A 21,022-nucleotide genomic window follows, 5' to 3' on the forward strand; every position below is an offset into this window, starting at 1 on the left:
AAAGATGCAAAAAACTAGTTTGGAGTCCCAAGAGGCAAAGCATTCCAAGCCTTTGCATCTCAGGACCAAACTAAGTGACAGTACTCAAAACAGAATGAGCAGCTTCCTCTGAACAACAGCGACATTGTTTCTTCAAGTAAATCAGAGGTAGTGCCCAGAGCAGCTTAATGAACTAAGAGCAGCTTCCACCTGAAACCAGCTATGCCTGAGGCAGCCAGAAAAATACTGTCTTGGCTGGCCTGGTAAAACTGCTGCTGAGGGACCAGCAGCCACCCTGGATTTGAATCTCGAGTCAAGCAGTGAGCAGGCTGCACACATAGGGACCCGGTGAGTCCAGGCACCGAGCAGACACAGGGGTACATCTGCCTCCGAGGCCAGCCTCGTGTTGGCAGGCAGACAACATGCAGCACTGCAGCAGATGTGTGCACAGCTTAGTCAAACACACAGCCACAAAAAGCCAAGCAGCAGCACTCAGGCAGTACTGCCTGTTCCACTCAGAGCTACATATTCGTGAGAGAAGACACCCTTCTGCATATGATTAACCACACTACCTTGAGATTTTTTTCTTCAATAAACAGTTACAATAGTTTCATTTAATAAAATAAGTTTAGAAGAGTTTGAAGATCTCAGGATACAATGGGACAAAATAATCAGGATAAAGTTGCAGATTCGTCCTCTTCTAAAAGAAGATCATTTAATGCAATGACTGTAGCAGCAAAGTCAACCAGCTCCACAAAGTCTGATGTAATTATGTTAACGCCCATAACGCCTGGTTTCTGTGCTTTCACCCAATTCAAAATCATAGGAAGGTTCCTAAAGAGAACAAAAGAAAAAAAAATACATTTTAAAAGACATCCTCAGCTTTAAACATTCTGCTTATTTAAAGTACTACGTGATGTTTATGGATTGTGTTAATGATCTCCCATTTGTGATCATGTGCTGACCCCATGAGATGCAACCAGCCTGATGCACTTTACATGGCTTGTGGTCATTAAATGCTAGTTACTGGCACAGAAATATTCTTCAAGTGTCAAAATTAACATTCATACCAAAAAAACACCACAAGTCATGGACTATTTTCATTAAGCAGACTGTGCTTCAGGATTTAATGCTATATTGTGGTTTGCTTTTGTTCAAGTACATGTTGATGAAAAGCTTAATCCCACACCAGCAGGACTTAACACAAGGACTCCAGCATGGCCTAAGGGAAAGCTAGATCTGGTGCCAAACATTCTCAGCAGGGCAGAAGCCTTGGCCTTCAGAAACGGGGCAGCACGCTCCATTTGCACAAAACACCAGTTTTCAGCCCTTGGACGCAGCCAGAGCAGTGGGAGGAGGGACATGAAACCTGCCCTCCAGCTGTCAGGGCTGAGCATCTCGCCACACACCACTGCAGCTGCAGAGAGGTGAGGTGTGTTGGGAGCTGTTATAACACTGCAGTGAGGAGAAGCTTCAGTCATTTCTTGGAAAGTGGAAGTCAGGAGCCTGTACAGGCTTCTGTACTCTGATATGCAAATCCCAGGAACAGCACAGTTGGAGACAAATTACTAAATGTCTTAATTATAAACATTAATACCACAATACACAAAAAAATGTCAGACAAAAATTAGCAAAAAGAACAGCATCCTCTGAGCACCCCACAAATCTCAGATTTATGCATCAGCCAGGACAGGTAAACATTCATGCTTTAGCAAACACTGGTCTCTATTTTAGTCTTTCATAGTTGACTTTCAAAGTAGAAGAAATGAAGGGGGCAGAAATGGAACTACACAATGCTTCCTACATATCAGGGTTGGGGGGACAACATGGACATGCACAAAGGGCAGATGAGTTTGGATCTGTGCTGAGAATCATGGCTGAAACAGGAGCTTGCAGATTCTATGAGATTAGCTTGCTCTTCGCTTTTTTTTTTTTTAATCAGTGTATCTTTCTTAAACATACAGTACACAGAAGTTACTTAAACCCATGCTTACTGTTAAGTATATCTACCAAAAATAGACAGACTAACAGCAAACGCTAGTCATGAGCACCACCTAGCGTTTCATGGCAAACAGGTCTGGGCAAAGAGCAAGGAGAAAAGAACCTGAAAAAACCAGGACAAATATCATTTGGATTTAATTATCTTTTGCTAGAAAGATTTCTTGTAAGCAAGAAAGGGCCCAAGAACTCCATGGCTTACATAACACCTAAATTTTCTGTGCTTGTATCAATAACTTTTCTAGTTGCAGAACCACAACTCTTGCTCTTTTTCAAAAAGGAATTTTCAGAAAATACATTCTATTGACTTTGACTTCAGTAATACTGTAATTAATATTGAAGGCACCAGTGATTCTCCCATAGGAACTATGAACTAGCTGCTAAGACAAGAATGTGTTCATCTTGCTCAGATGATCACCATGACAGAGCAAGTTAACGTAGTTGCAAGTATTTGTACAAGTACTATTTGAAATCAGCTGTATTGTGTCACTACCAGCTTGTCTTGACAAAACAGCTGACATGAAATAGCCAGCCAGGAGACCAACAGGTCTGTTACAAGGTGGCATCATCAGCACCACACCAAATAATATGTAGAGACACACCAATATAAACCAAGACACATGGACCTGAAATCTTGGACATACTGAGTTTGTTGACACCCTTAAAAAGCACTGGTATTTTGCACTCAGGGCAAGCTTCTAACAATATTAATGGGCAAGTTGTGCAACAATTAGCAGTAGGAAAAAAATTATCACTGTTTTTGGTAAAGCAAACTCAAAACACAAGAAAATACTGCCTCAGATCGCATAACTTTGGCCATTACCAAAGTCATTCAAAGTCATTACCAAGTCCTTACCATGTCTGCCAAGACAGACTTGTACAAAAGAAATGCAGAACTTAAACAGAACAAGGCTGCATTTTCTGTGGGTTTTGCTGTTGTTTTGTTTGTTTCTGCTGCCCCTTACCGCTCTCCCCCTGCCAAAAATATCAAATCAATGAATTTGGAAAGAAATACTACTTTAAAGTTAGGTCTAGCCTACTAGCCTGTATTTCACAAAGTCACACCTGTACAGCTCCAGGTACCAGAGAATGCACTTATGCATACATATATTCCCTGTTACTGGAAGTAATCAGGACACCAGGTAATTCATTATTCTTAAAATGAGTGCAAATATCTAGCATGAGCAACAAAAATAAAACTGCATTCTTCATAAATGTCATCAAGGCATATTTTCAAGGAAACATTTCAATGTTTCTTGCTCACTCATTGACTCTTCAACACGAAACATGTTAAAAATCCAAGAGATCAAGCCAGGCAAGACCTCACCTATGCACAAGGGTATTCTTCAGACCACGGATTAGGTGCCGTGCAATAGTCTTCACTCGAGGCGTGAGAATTGCCTGAGAAACATGAAAAGTTCCATAGCGACTTCGTTCCTCAAGAGTAGTCTCCAGGAATTGTAAGAGTTTGTGCACGTTGGTTGTGTTGGCCCATGGTGCTGGTATTTTATTCCCTGGCCACAGGAAGGGGTATTCCCGGTACAGAGGGTAGTGGTAGAAAGTAAGAACCTAATACACAAAGAAGAAAAGAGATGAAGAAAAAAATACTTTATTGCTGTACTCTTAAAATAGTATCTTGCACTAGTTCACACTTGCTCATTACTGCTGGAGCTAGCATAGCAGCAAACAGAGGACCAAGCATAGACTAAGGGTAAATTTATTGCGCTATTACCATGGAGAAGCAAATCCTTTTGGTCAGCTATGAGGACAAGATTGCTGTAGGCTGCAAGGGTCCTCAGTTTAAAGTGAAGTTGCTACAAGTTCACTGAAGCATCATACAAAACATTCAACTTAACAGCATTTCAAAGCTTTGTCAGAGACCACAACTACTTGCATTTGAGGATAAGCATTTGAGCCATCTTGCCATTTTCTGCATAATCTATGATGTAACTTATTATGAAGTGCCAAAGCCAGTCTTGCTGTCAGAAAGTCTTCTCTAGGTGAGAAGTCAGATTTTACTTTGTAATGTGGTTCCTTTTAAGAAAGCAGAATATAAAGAGAATACTACAGCACTTGGATTCATAACTTAACTTATTTTATAGTTTAATAGGTATATCAAGCCATCAAGACTGTTCTCCAAGTTAGTGTATGTGTATGCAAGCAGTTACCACGGGCACAAAATACATTTTATCCTGCCTCTGTAAGGTTTGAATGGCAACAAAGGAGCTAAGAAATTTTGCATCAACTCTTAGTCATAACACAGCTTATTCATTCAGATAAGCAAAATTTTATTGCATCCTCACCAACACAAGTCCACACAACGTGCTTTCAGGAAGAAAATACTTCCTGTAATAGGCACAGGCCCCAGGTATAGTATAACTTAATTAAGGAACATGCTTGGGAAAAGGTCACAATCCAGCGACACCATGGGTTAAAGGGCAACTCAGCTGCAAATTTACAGAAACAAACATGTAGATTATGTAAAGCAGTCCCTAGTGGGCTCAAAACTACTGGATGTGGAAGTCAACTTTGCCCATGGGCTCATGGCCTCATTGACTCAGCTTTCCTCTGTAGATCTTAACCTTTGGGGACTGAAGAACATGGCACAACCTTTCCTCACCTGGTATTTCTTCTCCCACATGTACTGTAATGTCACATGCTCTACACATGCAATGGAACAAAGTTTGGATCCAAATGCTGAGCGGATCTTGTTGATCAAGTAGAAGTGATGACTGTCATCCATGGCATAGAAATGATTGAAGTCCAAGAAGATGACTTCCTTGGGATGCTGTCCGAGGAAAGTGTTAATCTCCATCAGCCCATCCCATACTTTGATGCCAAACAAGCCATGTATGAAGTAAATCTCCTGTTCTATTTCCCCAGGCTTAGAAGACACACGAAGATCAAAGTAGCGGATCCCACCTTCCAGTTGCTCTTTGAAAGTCAGGTTTTGGGTCACTGACCATTTCTTCATAATCTTTTTAACCAAAGAAATTTTGGCCAAACGTTTGATAGCTGTGGCTTGGTCTGGTCCCACAGGAGATTTCTCATCAACCCAGTAGCTGAAAGAATCATGTGACCCTAGAAACAAAAAAACAATATTTAGTTTTAGAAAGTTGAAGGGCTTCTAAAAATAGATGTTCTTCAAGCAAAAATGGGTGGGTAGAAGCTGATCTGCCACAGACTGAAGTCTACCTGGGATTTCTAGCCATTTATTTCTAACCATCTGCCTGGTACCGGGTACTTGCATTCTGGCTCAGAAGTTGCATACGGCACCAGGCGCAACTTCTTTGTGAAGCCTGATCAGCAAAATTGCATGTGTACTTTGCTGAACTACAGGGAAGAAGTCTTCACTCCTTGCTTCCTACGAGCAGTGCCCTTCTCAACTGCCACTTAGGTACTGTGAGGCCGTAACCTGCTTCCTGTGCCAACACCTTCCTCTTATCTCAAGGATTCTTGCCCCTGTTACTTTGACCATAACCTACTCTCCTTCTCTCTACATTGGTTTGAGATTCCCCTAAGGGGAGTTTTCTAGATTTTAAAGGAAAACTTTATGACTCTGTAACATCTTTTACCTGAACCTTTTAGTTGTGTACAAGTGCTCACTTCAAGACTGATGCTTATCCTACCATGCAAGGTCAGAACTGTAAATAAGATTATGATCTCAATTGGATTATTTTGTCACGATTTTCTAATCCTGACAGAACAGACTGTGCACAACCAAACATCACTTTACTGCCTCAAATGCACTCTCTCCTGTGATTTTTTAACTAACTTACTAGTAGGGAAAAGGAACTGTAAACATTTAGTTGTCCTGCCTTTACAAAAGGTAACTAAAACTAAGCAACTGTTTGTTTATTAAATCCTTACCATCTTTACAGAAGTATAGTTCTTACACTGCTTTTCATTTAGTCACAAAAGAGTGACAAGTTAAAAAAAACTGCTTTAAAAGGTATCGGTTTAAGCTGCCACAGTAAACTACATCAAAATGTAGGTGCCAGTTTTGGAGGGAAACCTTTTTTCCTCTAAATGTGCAAGTCAGAAGAGAAACCATAGTGGCAACAAGGGATCAACAGCTAATGAAAACATTTCAGAAAATGCCATATAATGCCCTGCTTATACTGCCACTCATGGCTTTTCAAAAAGCTTCCCCTTGCACCAGAATGAGCCTTTCAACCATCTACAATATTTGGAAAAGAGACTTCATCAGCAAGGAGCTCTTCTTATCCCGCTGAAGAAATCACTTGGAACAAGGAAGAAAAATTTGCAAAAGCTAAACAAACATGTTTTCAATTCTACCCATTTCAATTTCTTCCTCTACATATCTCACTATAGAATTATGTTAGAATAAAGCCATACTAAGTATTTTTTTAACTGAGATTGTGCTATCACTAACATCATTATGCTCCCTTATGCGCCCTTCAGAGAGCCCTCCGATAAACCTGGTTTATGAAGGAATAGAGTGACAGTTTTATCTGGCATGAAACACATGGGTATCAACTCTTATGAAGCTTTCCAAAGAAATCTAAGCCAAGTAGCTTGGCCTGATAAGTCTGATCACACACTTGAGAGCTACAAAAGCTTCTTCCTGCTATAGATTTGCACATACAAGGCTCACACTTAAGGATACAAAGAGCAAACTGATGCTTACACTATCACAGACTACTTATAGATGGAGAAAACAATAAGGTAATAAAAAAGCAGGCTGCATGCACACCGACTTTCTCAACACATGCTTTAAGAACTGGGCTTTCTTATTAGGACAGCTACCCGAAAAACAGAACTATATGGGACATTCCTCTAGTTAAAAATGATCCTTAAACTCCTGCACGGTTGCCCTCTCTCCCTCTTCAAAGAGAGAGAAATCTAGGATTTGATCAAGAACTATACCTAGCTATGAAATAGAACATGAGAAAAGCAAACTGAAAAGCTGAACAGGAGATCTGTTGGGAAGGGAGGTAACAGTTAGACAAGGATTTTCGTGTCCATGTTCTATCCATCAGGCCTCTTAAATTTGAGATCACTGTGTTATGCTGCAAACCCAGCCATGACATTAATATTGCTCAGCTGTAATGTTAAATCACATGCTAACCTCACTCACTGCAATGCCAAAATAATCCCTGCCCCTCCTTCTGTCTCCCTTCCTCCTTTCCCAATTTCAGGGCAGACCTCGCCATTCTGCAGCCACAGCACGTGTCAAACTGCCAGATGACTCAGCATTATTTCCCTTTGAAAGAGTGAAATCCAAGCCACCCAAAGCCTTGCTTTTACCTTGGAAATGGTACAGAGTCTAAATGAGAAGGCAGGGCAGCCCCGTTCTGTTAGCAGCTCAATGGTCAGCGCATTAGCCATATCCGCAATTAAGGGCTAACGCAAGGATGCGTGAGGAGACTCTGGTGCTGTTACGTTGCACAGCAACAGCAAAACAACTGATAGCTGCCAAACACTTCAAGAATTGCAAAATACACATATGCAAGAAAGTTTGAATACATAACAAGTCCTTCAAAATCCTTCTGCTGCCTCACAAGTTCTGCACATTTCTGCAAATTAGACTGATTTCTTTCTTGAAAAAAGTTGAAGCAACTCAAGTCACATTTGTGATGACAGTCAATATCTTAATTGTAAATTAAGCTCTGTACCATTTCAATAAATTCACTTAAATCCTGTTGATTGTGAACCACAAAAATCCAACCAGGCTATTTATCAGCTCCATCTTACAGATAAGGGGGAAGGAGGGAAGGCACACAGACACCAAGAAACTTGCCTACTCTTGTCCTTTAGACAAACGGAGGCTAAAGCTCCGCTCAAAGTTACCTCAAGGGCACGTTCTTGCACCTGCAGCACGCTGCACAGCAACTCTTCTTGAGTTGCTGCGTAACGCCAACAGATTAACATTCGCACTGCAATCCTTACACAACAGCCTCAGTAATACAACATCAATTTGCTGCTCAGACCTTCCCCATACCAAGCCGTGCACAGGACTAAACGTGACAACCATTTCCAACCGCTCCCGACAGGCCAGAGATACTCGGTCCAGGAAAGCAAGGCTGTTGTTATTCAGCACATGAGATTAGACCAGGAAAGAGTCCAGGTTGCAGGAGGCTGCAAATCGGTCAGATCTCTTACAACAGAGTAATAGGCAAAGGTTGCTCTACTTTGGTAGATTTCTTTCATCTCACAAAGACTGGAAGCTTCCAGGAAAGCCAGGGCACCACAGTGAACACCCAGATAGACAGGAAAAGCTGTGACATACTCGGAAGGATATTAAGCAAGTATTTTTCAGACACCAGTTTGTTAAAACAACAAATAACTCTCTCAATATTATCACAGCAAAGGGATTCATTTTTATTCACATCTTCAACTCTTTCCGCCCTACGCTGATTTCTCAAATGTATGTTAAATATAAATTGCGTTGAAAAGCAATCCATGTTAAATATTGTATTCCAATGACTTGTGTTGAAGCCTTCACTAATTTCTTTGCTAAGAAAATAGCCTTTTAACATATCTGCAACAGATGCCAATTTTCTAATATACCTAATTTATGTCATCTAGTCAGCGTCACATTAACCCACAGTGTAGCTCAAACAAGTGACATTAGTCAAAAAACTTTGACCCTTGGACTTCACCAACTACTAGCTACACTGCTTTCCATCATCTTCTGTCTCTGTATCACTACTTGTTCTCTACACTGTCGTAAATGAATGATGAGACAAGATGAATCAGTGTCATTGCATCAAATCAGCTGTCCTTTTACAAGCTTGTAAATTTACTTTCAAGAAATATTAAATGGCAGAAAAAATGCAGAGATCTTCCAGCACTACTTCTGCACTGCCCTCAAAGTCTTCAGGCACCAGCCCATTCACAGTCTCAGTATGAGCTGCCCTGGATACAAGGCCTTGGACTAGTCATAAGAAACAGGTTAAGACATTTTCATTATTGACTCTTGGCTAGTCACGTTTCTGTAGAAAGCAGAAAAGGAAAGCGCACTTTCAGCAAGTTTAACTAGATCAAAATAATTTGTCCTCATCTTTACATTAATGAAAGAATAAAAAGCACAAAGCAACATGTGTCACGTTAAACATTTATAAAGGGCAAGGTCAACATATATACCAACCATTAAAAGTATTACAGGATCATTTGCAGACAAAAGAATCACCCTAATTGTAATGACACCAAGCTTCTCAGAGCAAGTTTGCTCACTATACGAGGTATATTCCTCACATTAAACAACATGCTTCGCAAGAGACTTAAAAGAATAAATATTACATAGCCAAAATAGAGAAGCAAACTAATTAAATTCGAAGCGCACGGGAAACAAATGCTAGCAAGTTAAGGATATCCCCTCAAGTGTTATTCAAAACCAAATGCCCAAACTGTGCCAGAATTGAGGGAAAACTGGCATAGATAACATCTCACAAAGCCCAAAAGTCCTGAGGATTAAGGTCATTAATAAGCCAGATTTCCTCATCACAAGATTAACATTTTAAAAGCCCTTAAATAATGAAAAGCAAATTCAATGATTCACTTCAACTTGCCCAGCAAAAGGCAGATAGGAAAGAGTAGCAAATACCTTATTGATAATAATCTGAAACTATCCAAATGAATATATTTAAATAAGACTCTTAAAAGAATCCTAAGTTATTTTTAATAAAATCTAAAGAGGCAAAGCCTAGTACAGTCTAAATCCTCTTAAGAAAGCATCCTTCCTGTATCAGAATACTAGACCGATTTCCCTCGGGTGGAAGATAGATTGGGAAGAAGATGGCAGAGGTGAGAAGAGAAAGGGACTCCTTAAAACAGCTTCAGACACAACTCCATGTTACTTGACTTTTCTTTCAAGCCAGGACAAGCTTGTTCAACAGCGATTACTCTCTGTTCAGTTTGTGGCAGTTTAGTAGTAGTTCTGTATTTACCACCAGTACCTTCAACTATCTGCTTACGGAAAATACCAGATGACAGTATTTCTTTACCTCAGGAACAAATGTACCTGATGGAAAAGAAAAACCTCCTCTCCTTAATTAGTTCCATTAATTTGGAAGAGGGGAAGAAAAACACTTCTTACCTGGCAAAAGGTACTGAAGACAAATACCAGGCGGGGAAGTTTCAGGAAACTAAAATACTGACTTTCAAGCTCTTGTATCTGAGCATTTGGTAAACATGGACATTTGTTACACTATCACAAAAGTTGTGTCCCAACCTCCACCAAAAAGGGAGCCCTTTTTCACTGGTGCTAGGTAGCACTGAGATCAACATAAGGTGCTTTTCCTGCTCTACAGCCCTACAGCCACAAAAAAATACTCTTAAATGTTCAAGATTTAAAGTTACTGAGTAACATTAAAGTTTGGCCCACCTGGAATACTTCTGGCTTTTCTGTTAGCTAAGAAAGATGTCAAATCTGACTGAAATTCGGAGCGTAAATAACTCCATAAGACCACATCGTACCAACTTTTCCAGACTCAGTTAAAAATTTCAAGCAAGACAATTCCTAATGATGAGCACTCAAGCCAAAACGAAAACCATGGGAGGCAAAAAATACGACAGAATAAACAGATGCAAAGTTTTTTTTTTTTTTTTTTTTTTTTTTTAAATCCACCACACTCAGAATCTTCTCAGTAAATTAAACTTACAAAAAATATTGAATCACTTTCCCATGATCAGGAAATGCAAAGAATTACAATTCCCTTACTGCCAGGGACTAAGACATCTGTCTTTCCTGTTTCATGACCACTCAGAAGTGTGCAACTCAAGGGCTCTCATTCCCCTTGGAGAAGGTTCTCCAGAAGTTTTTCTTGTTTTCACTGCACAGTACTTTTTTTTTTTTTTAAAACCTTTCCTAGAAGAGTGTACACAGCCTGAAACTTTTACACAATACTGAAAGACAAAAACATTTATATTGACACTGTGATTAGTTTTCTCCATTTGAAGCAAAGATTTCACAGAATCACAGAATGCTTAGGGTTGGAAGGGACCTCTAGAGATCATCTAATCCAACCCCCTGCTCCAGCAGGGACACCTAGAGCACGTGGCACAGGGTGACATCCAGGTGGCTCTGGAAGATCTCCAGAGAAGGAGACTCCACAGCCTCTCTGTGCAGCCTGTGCCAGGGCTCTGCCACTCTCACAGGGAAAGAAGTTCTTTCCCACATGGAGGTGGAACTTCCTGTGTTTCAACTTGTACCCATTACCCCTTGTCCTGTTGCTGACCACCACTGCAAAAAGTTTGGCCCCATCCTCTTTACAACCCAGTTCCCTGTCCCACTTGCATAGGGGAGCCCAGAACTGCACCCAATACTCCAGGTGAGGTCTCACCAGAGCTGAGGAGAGGGGCAGGATCCCCTCCCTTGACCTGCTGGCAACGCTCCTCCCGATGCAGGGCAGGATCCCATTGGCCTTCTTGGCCATGAGGGCACATTGCTGACCCGTGGGTAACCTGTTGTCAACAAGGACTTGCAAACCCCTCTCCACAGAGCTTCTTTCCAGCAGGTCAACCCGCTAATCTATACTGGTGCCGGGGGTTATTTCTCCCAAGGCGCAGGACCCTGCACTTGTCCTTGTTGAGCAACTTCACTGCCTGCTGGAGATGAAGGTTCTCTAGGGCACAGATTTTTAAGGGGGGAAAAAAGTTTCATCAATGAAAATAATTTTCTATTTGAAGAATTTTTTAAATTGTTTTAAGAACAATTTTCTTTCAGCTAAACAAATGTTGGCAGTGCTTCAAACAGAAAAATCCTAAGATCTGAGGCTTGCTTTGGGGGGGAAACTTCCACATAGATTAGCTTATGGGTATTTCACTACCCATATTTCTTCGAGTCCTTAACATTCAAATGGCTATTACACAGATATAGCAAAATACCTTTTATTGCATATTCTCATCACTGTAGCAGCCCAGACAGTCTACCTAGCCTCTCTACCATAAATTGGTATTAGCTGCTATGACAAAGTGTAAGACCATGACAGGTTTACCCTGAAAACTTTTCACTTAAAAATCATACCCAACATTGGATTTTCAGCATACTTCCGCAGTTGTTTTCTTTTAATGTTTATTATCTCATTGGATGCCAACTTAATTGGAAAGCAAAATAAAGCTTGGTGAATCAGAACATGACCTTACATTCCCTGTGTGAGCTTTAACCCAACAGATGGCCTGCTTAGCTGATTCAATGATCCCTTTAATTAGGGCTCTACACAAGCCCTGTTGCAAGGAGGATGCAGTACCAAGCTCACCACCATCTCTCCTCACAGGAGGCACCTTCACAGGGCACTCCAATGAGCAAACACAAGACACCTGCAGCAAGACCAAATTCAGCAGCTCCCCCAAGTCAGGCAGTCAAAGAGAAAACTCGCATCTCCCGAGATCCTAGTGACCAGTGCATAATTGGACAGGGCTTCTCCCTCTTAAGATTTTAATTTATCTTTGCTGATGAGAAAGCAAGCTGCCCCGGGACCTCTGCTACATCATTGTATTGGCAGGCAAACAACACTGGACTGGAGCTGGAGAGATGCTCAGCAGCTGTGCGGGGCTGCAGCTGCACTGGACATTCCTTGCATGTCTGAGATGCCAACGTGAGCAGCACCTGGCACTTCCCACAGCAGGGCAGGTCCATTTCTGCTCCCTGCATTTGCCCAGAGCTGCTTTTCCATCACAGGAAGTTAATGGAGCGGCACCTCCCTAGACACACCCCTCTGTGCTTTGCCTTACTCATTTGGATTTAGCTACAGGCTTGGCTGGTAAGGCAACTTGTCATCGAGACTGCCTCTCAGTTGTATTTACACAGCTAGCTTCTCCAGAGCTAAACATTTTGTAGGACTCCTATGATTTAGTCTTGGGCTTTAGGGGCAGTCTTTTTGACAGGGGAGAAGAGCAGCACATTGTAGTACCATATTTTTCAGTCACAGTCATATACCGACCCTCCCAGAAATAAAGATTTTTATATTTTAAAAAGATGCAGACATGCCTTTTTTTTTTTTTGAGTGGGGGTGGGAAAAAGATGCACAGCTTGAGCAGCATTGCAGTTTAGAGCAGATGACTGCCATTTACTATTTTAGAAGGCTACTGACACCTACCTTCTTACATCATTGAGAAAGAGAAAAATTAAAGACACTAACAACTATTTTAACTCTTCTCAAGTTCTGACAATCTTTTAGTCATATGTGAGATGCTACTATTTTCTTCTTATTAAAAAAAAAAATGGAAACTCTACTTTTTCTGCTTTGGTAAAGCAAAACTCTGCTTTTTACATCAGCTCTAGCTACATCTATTCCAGCATCCTCCTGGCAATTCTTGGCAAATCTCCAGGTCTACTAGAAACAGGAACTGAAGCACACAGTAATTGCTCTGCATTGCTTAGAAATGAGATCCTGGTTATCCATCCTGTGCATTCAGAGGAAGAGCTAATACACCAGCTGGGACTGCTAGGAAATGATAAAAAGGCTCTGCCCACTGTCAGAAGCAATTACTAAATAGATGTCCTACTTTTCCCTAGAGAAAAACTGCCTAAGTCCTCCACACAAGTAGGGCATCTTCCTAGCATTACATCTAGCCCTGTAACATTGACAATGTAGGAATGACTGACTTCCAGCGAGAGAAACTTTTTAGTGTTTCCAAACAATCTCGAGCATATCAAATCTTACATACAACACAGAAATATTAATACTGCAAAATTAATGCTAATCTTACAACTTAAGCCCAATATTGGTGTTACCGCATTTCAACATATTGAAGTAAAACATTTTACTTCTCCAAACTTGCTCCCAAGTTTCAGTTCACCCCTTTCTAGAAAAACACAACACATTAAAAATAACAATTTAAATCCTTAACTAAGGGATCATAATTTCCTCTAGAAAATGCAAGAAAAACTCAGCCTTGAGAAAAACAAAAGCCACTCCCCTTCCATGAAAACCTTCCTCTCACAAGTAGAGAACTTTTCTGAAGATCCAGTTTGAATAAAAATTGTATATATGCCTACCTCCTATTAGCATTCCTGATTATGCCAACATAGAATATCCCACATTATACATTATTTCATATGAGTACCTAAAGCAAATAGCACAAAACGTTCTGTTAAGGATTACATTCATACCAGAAATGTTTTCAAGAGTTCATTTTTTAAAATCCACATTCAAACTGCATTAGCCTGATGTATGATTAAGACTATAATAACAATTTGTTGAAGGTTAATTTTGTTAACTACATTCTCTACACAGAAACTGATGACATTTTAGCTAATTGATGTGTGTCAATTTTTATGACATAAAATTTCTTCTCCAAACATATTACAGAGAAACCTCACTTAGCCTAGAGGTTTTCCTATGAAAACAGAGGCAGCCAAATTTGAAGTGATGACAAACAAGCTTTGGAGGAGAACCCCAAGTAATGCTTCAGAAGACTGCCTCTGTCTGAGCACAGACATAAATTAACATATAAACATCATACTGGTCTACTTCATGAAATATTCATCTTAAACACCATTTGTCATTAACATGTTTAAGAACAGAACAACAAATCAGTGACTTGATCTGTCGTCCATAAGCATATTTCAGGAGCCACTCAATAGCTCATGGAGTAACAGGAGAGTTTAGGTTTGAAAGTACCAGTAGAGATCAAGATGATTTTTTAAGCTATTAAAAAAAAATGCATCTTCAAAAGCAGAACTGTTTGCAGTAGACAAATCAGACATTCTTTATCTCATATACAAAAATTATGACTTACAAGTTGTTCATTTTCTGGGTGTATCAACTATTGCATTTTAAATTTGTCCCTTCCCATGACAACATTTTGCCTCATTTATTTATTTAAAAGGGTAGACTGTTCAAATGTGACATTTATCTGAAGTGTTAAAAAAAAAAAAAAAAGTGTTAGGGTTTTGCAGACTAGCTTTAAAGAAAACTTGAAATTTCAAGTTTTAGGCTTGCTTTCCAGCCCTCCAGAAACTTCGCCAGTCTCAGATCTCCCTTCCTACTTGTAAGAAAGTACTGGGAAGACAGGAGAGGAAAACAAAATCAAAAACCAGCAACAGCCAGCTGAATCCATTTCTGCAGTGGTAAAGAGGAATGCATCCAGAGGTGGACAAAAACAGATCACATCTGTTACATACAGGTGTTACACAGAGCAAAACACAGCTCAAATGAGCTGCCTTTCACCTCCCTTTGGAGGATATCATCAGCCTTCACTGCTAGCCAGGGTCTCTAAACAGGTGCCTCAGATGCAGCTTATCTGGACCATCCCTTCCTTCCCTCATGCACTGATGGTAATGCCTCCTTGGGCTCTTGCAAAGGTTTTTGTCAAACACCATACAGAAAATCCACTCATGCAGAAGAATCATTGCTAAAAAAGAAGAAACTACACCTACCTACCCATCGTACCTTTTCTTCTCCCAGCTTGCCCTACAGGTGAGGGGAATGAATGCAAAAAATATATATATTTTTTTACTACAAACAAATCTACACTGCCTATGTTTTCAGAAAAGTGCCACTTACATTATTGAGCAGCGTAGCATTACTAAAATGATGATAACTAGTCTTATTCCTCTGCTATCACGCTGCCAGTATTTTAAATGAACGGTGACAACACATTTAATACAATCATCAGCATAACTTTCTGTAGTCAGAAATTTGTAGTCCTTAAGCTGCTACAACACACAGCAAAAGCTGATTTGCTGCTGCTCACTAAAACAGAAAATGAAAACAACAGTTTCTACAAAAAAGTTCCAAAGTTTACAGTCCACCTGAATTTTACATTAATACTGCACTTACTTTCCATCCTCCCCTTGCTTAAATTAACATGGTTACAGAATTCACATTTGCTTGCATCTTAAGAGGGCAAAAAAAATAGAAATAAAAAGGGTGTTTAAATGATTAAAACAAGACATTCCGATAGATACAGAACTGGGTATTGTGACACCTGAGGATGCTCCTACTCCAGCTGCTTCAAATGGTATTTGTTCACCCCTATTTGAAAACTGCAGAAAATCTGTTTATAGGGAAGTATCTCAGCATATCCTCTATACTAACATGTACCTGAAAGTTTCTGATAGGTTTTAAGACATTACTAAGGAATTAAAAACCATTAAAGACCAGAGGCATATACCCATTTTCAGAATGGAAGGCCTGCTTGCAAACAATTCTAGATTCTTTTTGACATTTACAGACTTTAATTCAGCATTATTTCTAAATAACTTTAGGGTTATCACTCATCTTCCTCATATCTCAGTGTATTTAAGTAAACAAAATGTGACAGCATTTCCTTTTGTCATATTGTTAGATGAAATTGCAAATTCTCTGCAGGAGCTAGGAATTGCTTTAAGTTCAGCTGGCAAGCTAGCAAGATTTTATAAGCAATTTCAGTATTGAGTATCTTTGGTGTAGCATCATACTTCAGGATTTCATAACTGTGCTGTATTTTTTTTTTTTTTTATCTCCAACAAGCTCTGCTATAAATCACATTTTCTTTTGATAAATGTTATATATAGTCTGAATCATTGCTTCCACTAGCAGTTAGGTTCAGCATAAACATACAGCTTTCTCCCTGACTGTTTCTACCCTTATTTGACAACCTCATAAACAACTTCTAGAACTTACGGAGCTTGTAAAAACTTCCATTTATATGAAGCACAACGCTTTCCTTCAAAACATACACCATCTGGAAGAGATATACCTACATACACTTCTATTTGTCAAGTACTTAGATGTCACTTAATGTTTTATGTGTTTACTGCTGTGGCTGCTCATTAAAACACTTCTCCACTAGACCAGTTGAAAGGATTGGAGTTTCTCAGTCATTTTAAGAGAAGACCAAGTCCTTCTTTCCCCACCTCTCCTGCAACAGAGGGGTTCATATTACTCCTTATTTACAAATGACTGCCATAACACTTCCCAGGCAGTAAACTATCCCTGATTACTAAACTACTAATCATAATTGAGGGACTAACTGTACAAAGGGCTACTTTAGGAAATCATTTCCACATTTACCCCAGAGTAAGACCATCCTGTTCTACTTCAAAACCGGGTTCTCGCTCCCCAAAACAGATTTGTCCACATTAGTTACATTTCAGGCAAACATGCATAAGGAAAGACCTCAGTAGGCCCCTAGGCCCCCTATGGCACGAAAGCACCATAAAACAAGATTAAAATGATCTGATACAAGGGTCTGCACAATCTTTGCAAAACATTTCGTGAGCCAGATCCATTACTTGGGCACATTTTATACTCCACCTCCTCAACACCGGTCTGCGTGTCAAAGAAAACAACGTGTTTCTGCGTAGCATACCTTAAAAGAGAGAGCAAGCGTTGATAAAGGATTACAGAGTGATTCTGAGCAGGAGGCTACCGCCGCGCAACAGCGCGGGCCTGACACGTGACGGATTATGCGGGACTAAGCGGTCACTGCTCCCCGTGCCGGGAGCAGGATGGCCGAGCTCCCCACAGGGACGGCTGCCGTTGAATCCCGCTACTGGGGGAAGACGCCAGCCGGGCAGCAGAACGGGCACTTTAAAAGAAACAGGGGCAGACGCAACCACAGGTAATTTCCCGCAGAATGGAAAGGTGATAAACGCCACGCGCCGGGATCGCCGGCCGCAATATGCTTTAGGAAGCTGATCTCAGCCTGTATCTGGAAAGGGGATACGGAGGACGGCTCCCTCTGCCCAGAGCGAGACGAGTCCCTTCCTTCCCGTCCCCAGCGGCGCCTACCTGGGATGGCGAGGTTGGAGAGCGGGCAGGAGCGCAGCGCCGCCGGCAGCGAGCCCATCCAGTCCGCGTTGCTCTCCGCCATGGCCCGGGCGGCTTTCCGCCGCCGCCGCCGGCCCCTGGCCACCGGCACCGCGCCCGGCGAGTCCATGCTGGGCCGCGGCCAGAGGCGGAGCAGCGCCAGCGCGGGCCGCTCCCCGCGCCCGGCCCCGAGCCGCGGCTGCCGCGGGCGCTCGCGCAGGGGGCGGCCGCACGCGGGCCACCACCGCCGCCGGCGCCTCCCTTATGTAACAGGTGCGGCGCGGCGCCCGCCCCGCCCTCCCCTTCGCGGCCGCCTATTGGCCCGGAGTGGCGCGGCCGCGCGCTCATTGGTTGCGGTGCCGCCGGGGGCGGGGCGACGCGAAGCGGCCGTTAACGTCCGTGCTCCCCTGCAGAGGCGCGCGCTGTGGGGCGGTTGGTGCCCGGCGAGGGCACGCGGCTGCCCCCGCTCCGGCAAAGCGCAGAAAACCACCGGGACCTGATAATTTGACAGTATCTCGATCGATCCTACGAACGACGAAGAAAGCCCACAATTTTTTATTTCTGCTCTTTCTTCTTACTGCTCGTACTACTCCTTTATTGCTATTCGCAAAGCACATGTTGTCCTTTGCCATGTGCAGGCGTTTCTCTGCCCGTCCTGTGCTCATTGCGTTGTCAGTATGCGAGGCAAAAATTACAAAATAAATAAATTAAAATCCTCATGTTTCCTGGGGCCACAGGAAACACGAGCCATGGGAGGTCTGCAGCAACTGTAAAAAACGCCTCTGCTTTGTGCACCGTGCAATGGAAGCAACCTGCACCGCATCTGTCCTGTCTGCCTCAGAGCAAGGCACAGAGCTGATGCGAACGAAGGGTCCCACGTCCTCTCGGCACATGTGGCACCATGCAGGAGTTCTTCCTTTGCCGTCACATGAAGTCCAAAATCCCTGGAGTCGACTGGCTCTCCCTTTTACTGCTGGTTGCAGCAGCTGTGAATTTTTGCATCTACCCAAGGGTTTCTGTTACCACACTATACTGGCTGTGCGCGTGTTCAGCTATTCAGGGATGCACACACACACACACACACACACACACACACACACCTGCAGCTACATATCCCATGAATACATTGTGAGTTTAAATTCCAATATTCCCTCTGCTTTGGCACCAGAGAAGTTACTCCCAGGACAGAGGGCCAACACTATGCCTCTGCAGAGAGGCAATCAGCTAAGGAAACAGGAAAATTAGAATTCCTAACATGACCCTTCTTACCGCTCTTTTCGTATGGGTTAAAACAAGGGGCAAGTCAAAGCAAACAGGTTGTTCCAAGCTGAACGTCAAGAGGTTATGAACAATTTATGAGCTGCACCCAACAATAGAGTCAACACTGCAGTAGGAAGACATAAGGAGCAAAATACGTTGCACACATTTCTTTGGATGTGCTCTTTCAGCATTTCCCTGGCATTCTCACACACATACCTTACACTTCACCTAACTGTGCAGTAAAACATTCTGTCCAAAATAATTCCTGCATTGGCTTTGATACATGAAATGGTTCTTATAAGATATATTTTTTTCTTATAGAGTTATTACAGATCTTTGAAGAATAACACTTTGTGAGCAAGTTCTCTTCTTAATAAAGGACGGCTTACAAATAGGTACAAATGTGTTATTTCAATGCTTTTCATATAGGACATAGGTATGACCTGCTATACAGCAAGTTAAATCTACTCCATCACATGCTAATGAAAAATGTATTACTGCTCTAAAGATCATTTTTCATTGTCAAATGATAACTTAAAAAAAAAGTATTAAGGGCATATTTTCAGAAGCCCTTCATTTTGTCTGTAGACAAAATGGACTCTTTTTAAATTCAATAAGCATTTGATTTATTGAACTACACACATTAATCAGCATGTCAGCATCAATACACGGTAAAACTACTAGTTGAACTATACATTGTAGGTTAAGCGTGTATAAACTTAATGCGTGTGTAAATATATGCATATTATGTATTTTCAACTAGTACAACCAGAATCTATATCTAATTTCATAAATTTGCATTTTGCTTTTTAAGTAAGCAGACATAGGAATTTTGCTTTCAGGGCTTGGGTATTTAAGCTATGTACTATGGAACTGTGCTGAACTATTTTTAAGCCCAGTTTCAATACCAGGTTTCCACCAGGTGTTCCTGGCCCTCAAGGAGGAACATCCAAGAACAGGTTTGACGTGCATTCAGCCCTGCGCTCCCTTCCAGTTAAGACTATCTAGTATCCTTTCCTCTGATGTAGGAGGCTCCAAGCCAGGCACGTAGGTTTGGAATCCTAAAAATTTTCTATGGTAATTAAGTTCATACCTCAAACTGAAAGAACTTTTGTCATATGGGAGCACCAGCATTTCCCCTAGTAGCACTCATGGTCCAACCCCCTGCAAGCCTATCTTCAAACAGTGTCACTATCTTATTTCCCCCCACCAAAGTGGGGAAGCTCCTACCAGGGTTAAGTCTGTGACTTAAGTAACATGGGTAACCGCAAGGGTTTTGCAGTTTTGCTTTTCAGGCTGGGAAAGCTCTTCTGTGCCAGCGTAGCCATTTCACCAAGACTGTTACGTTCTACAGGACCTCTCCCCACCGCCTGGGTGCTTGGCATGCTACTCCATGGTGGTTGATGAAAATTTAGGAACTGAAGTTGTGGTCTACCATGAAAATTATTAGAGGCGATTGCTAATATGGTACCCATTGTAGTATTTTTTCTGGCCCTGTCTATTTCCCATCCCTCGGATGACAGGAGGAGGGTGGTGTGTATTTAGCGGGCAGTGGGTCTGAAGAGGAACACACTGGTGATGAGGGTGTGCTCTGCAGTGGGAAGAAGAGTCCAATCCCCGCTACCTTGTGGTTGCTGTAGTCTCTACTGCAAAAGTTGATCTTAGCTGTCCCCTGCTATGAGACCAGCTAGAAAAGAGGGAGCTAAAGCCAGAGGAGAGAGAATGTCAAACCCCTTGCCTTCACAGACTTCAGAAAGTCTCTGAACCTTTGCTATCAAGCTATTATAGTATTGAGACATGTGGCAGCATCGGGGCAGCTCAGTGCTGCCAGACACACAGCGACTTCATCCTCTGCTCACAGATAGATTCAGCGTCTCCACACTGTGGCACGTAGCATCATGCGTCCTGGCTGCCACAGGGAAGATAATTTCCAGAGCTCCACTCCGTAAAGGACATTTAGGCTGTATAGATGCACTGACAGCTTGAACCCAAATGCTGAGTGAAGGGGATGTGTCCATTTGCCACTGCAGCGCAGATGTTGACTGCAAGCTTTGCCTGCGATTACGTGCCAGCAGTAACCA

General features: G+C 41.9%; 1 protein-coding gene across 1 annotated transcript; it reads right to left on the reverse strand.

Annotated features, from left to right (window-relative positions):
• Window positions 1-645: 645 nt before the first annotated feature.
• On the reverse strand, window positions 646-17,786 carry PLCXD2 (phosphatidylinositol specific phospholipase C X domain containing 2). The gene is made up of 4 exons (XM_088533803.1): window positions 17,664-17,786; window positions 4,598-5,058; window positions 3,305-3,546; window positions 646-813 (listed from the first exon to the last, which is right to left on the reverse strand). Exons 1-4 carry the CDS (start codon window positions 17,743-17,745, stop codon window positions 651-653), a joined length of 948 nt encoding a protein of 315 aa, XP_088389929.1. The 5' UTR covers window positions 17,746-17,786; the 3' UTR covers window positions 646-650.
• Window positions 17,787-21,022: the final 3,236 nt, after the last annotated feature.

The sequence above is a fragment of the Tinamus guttatus genome, unplaced genomic scaffold, assembly GCF_059628265.1.
Source record: "Tinamus guttatus ecotype Peru unplaced genomic scaffold, ASM5962826v1 Tinamus_guttatus_pri_ptg000035l, whole genome shotgun sequence".
NCBI classification, from domain to species: Eukaryota; Metazoa; Chordata; class Aves; order Tinamiformes; family Tinamidae; genus Tinamus; species Tinamus guttatus.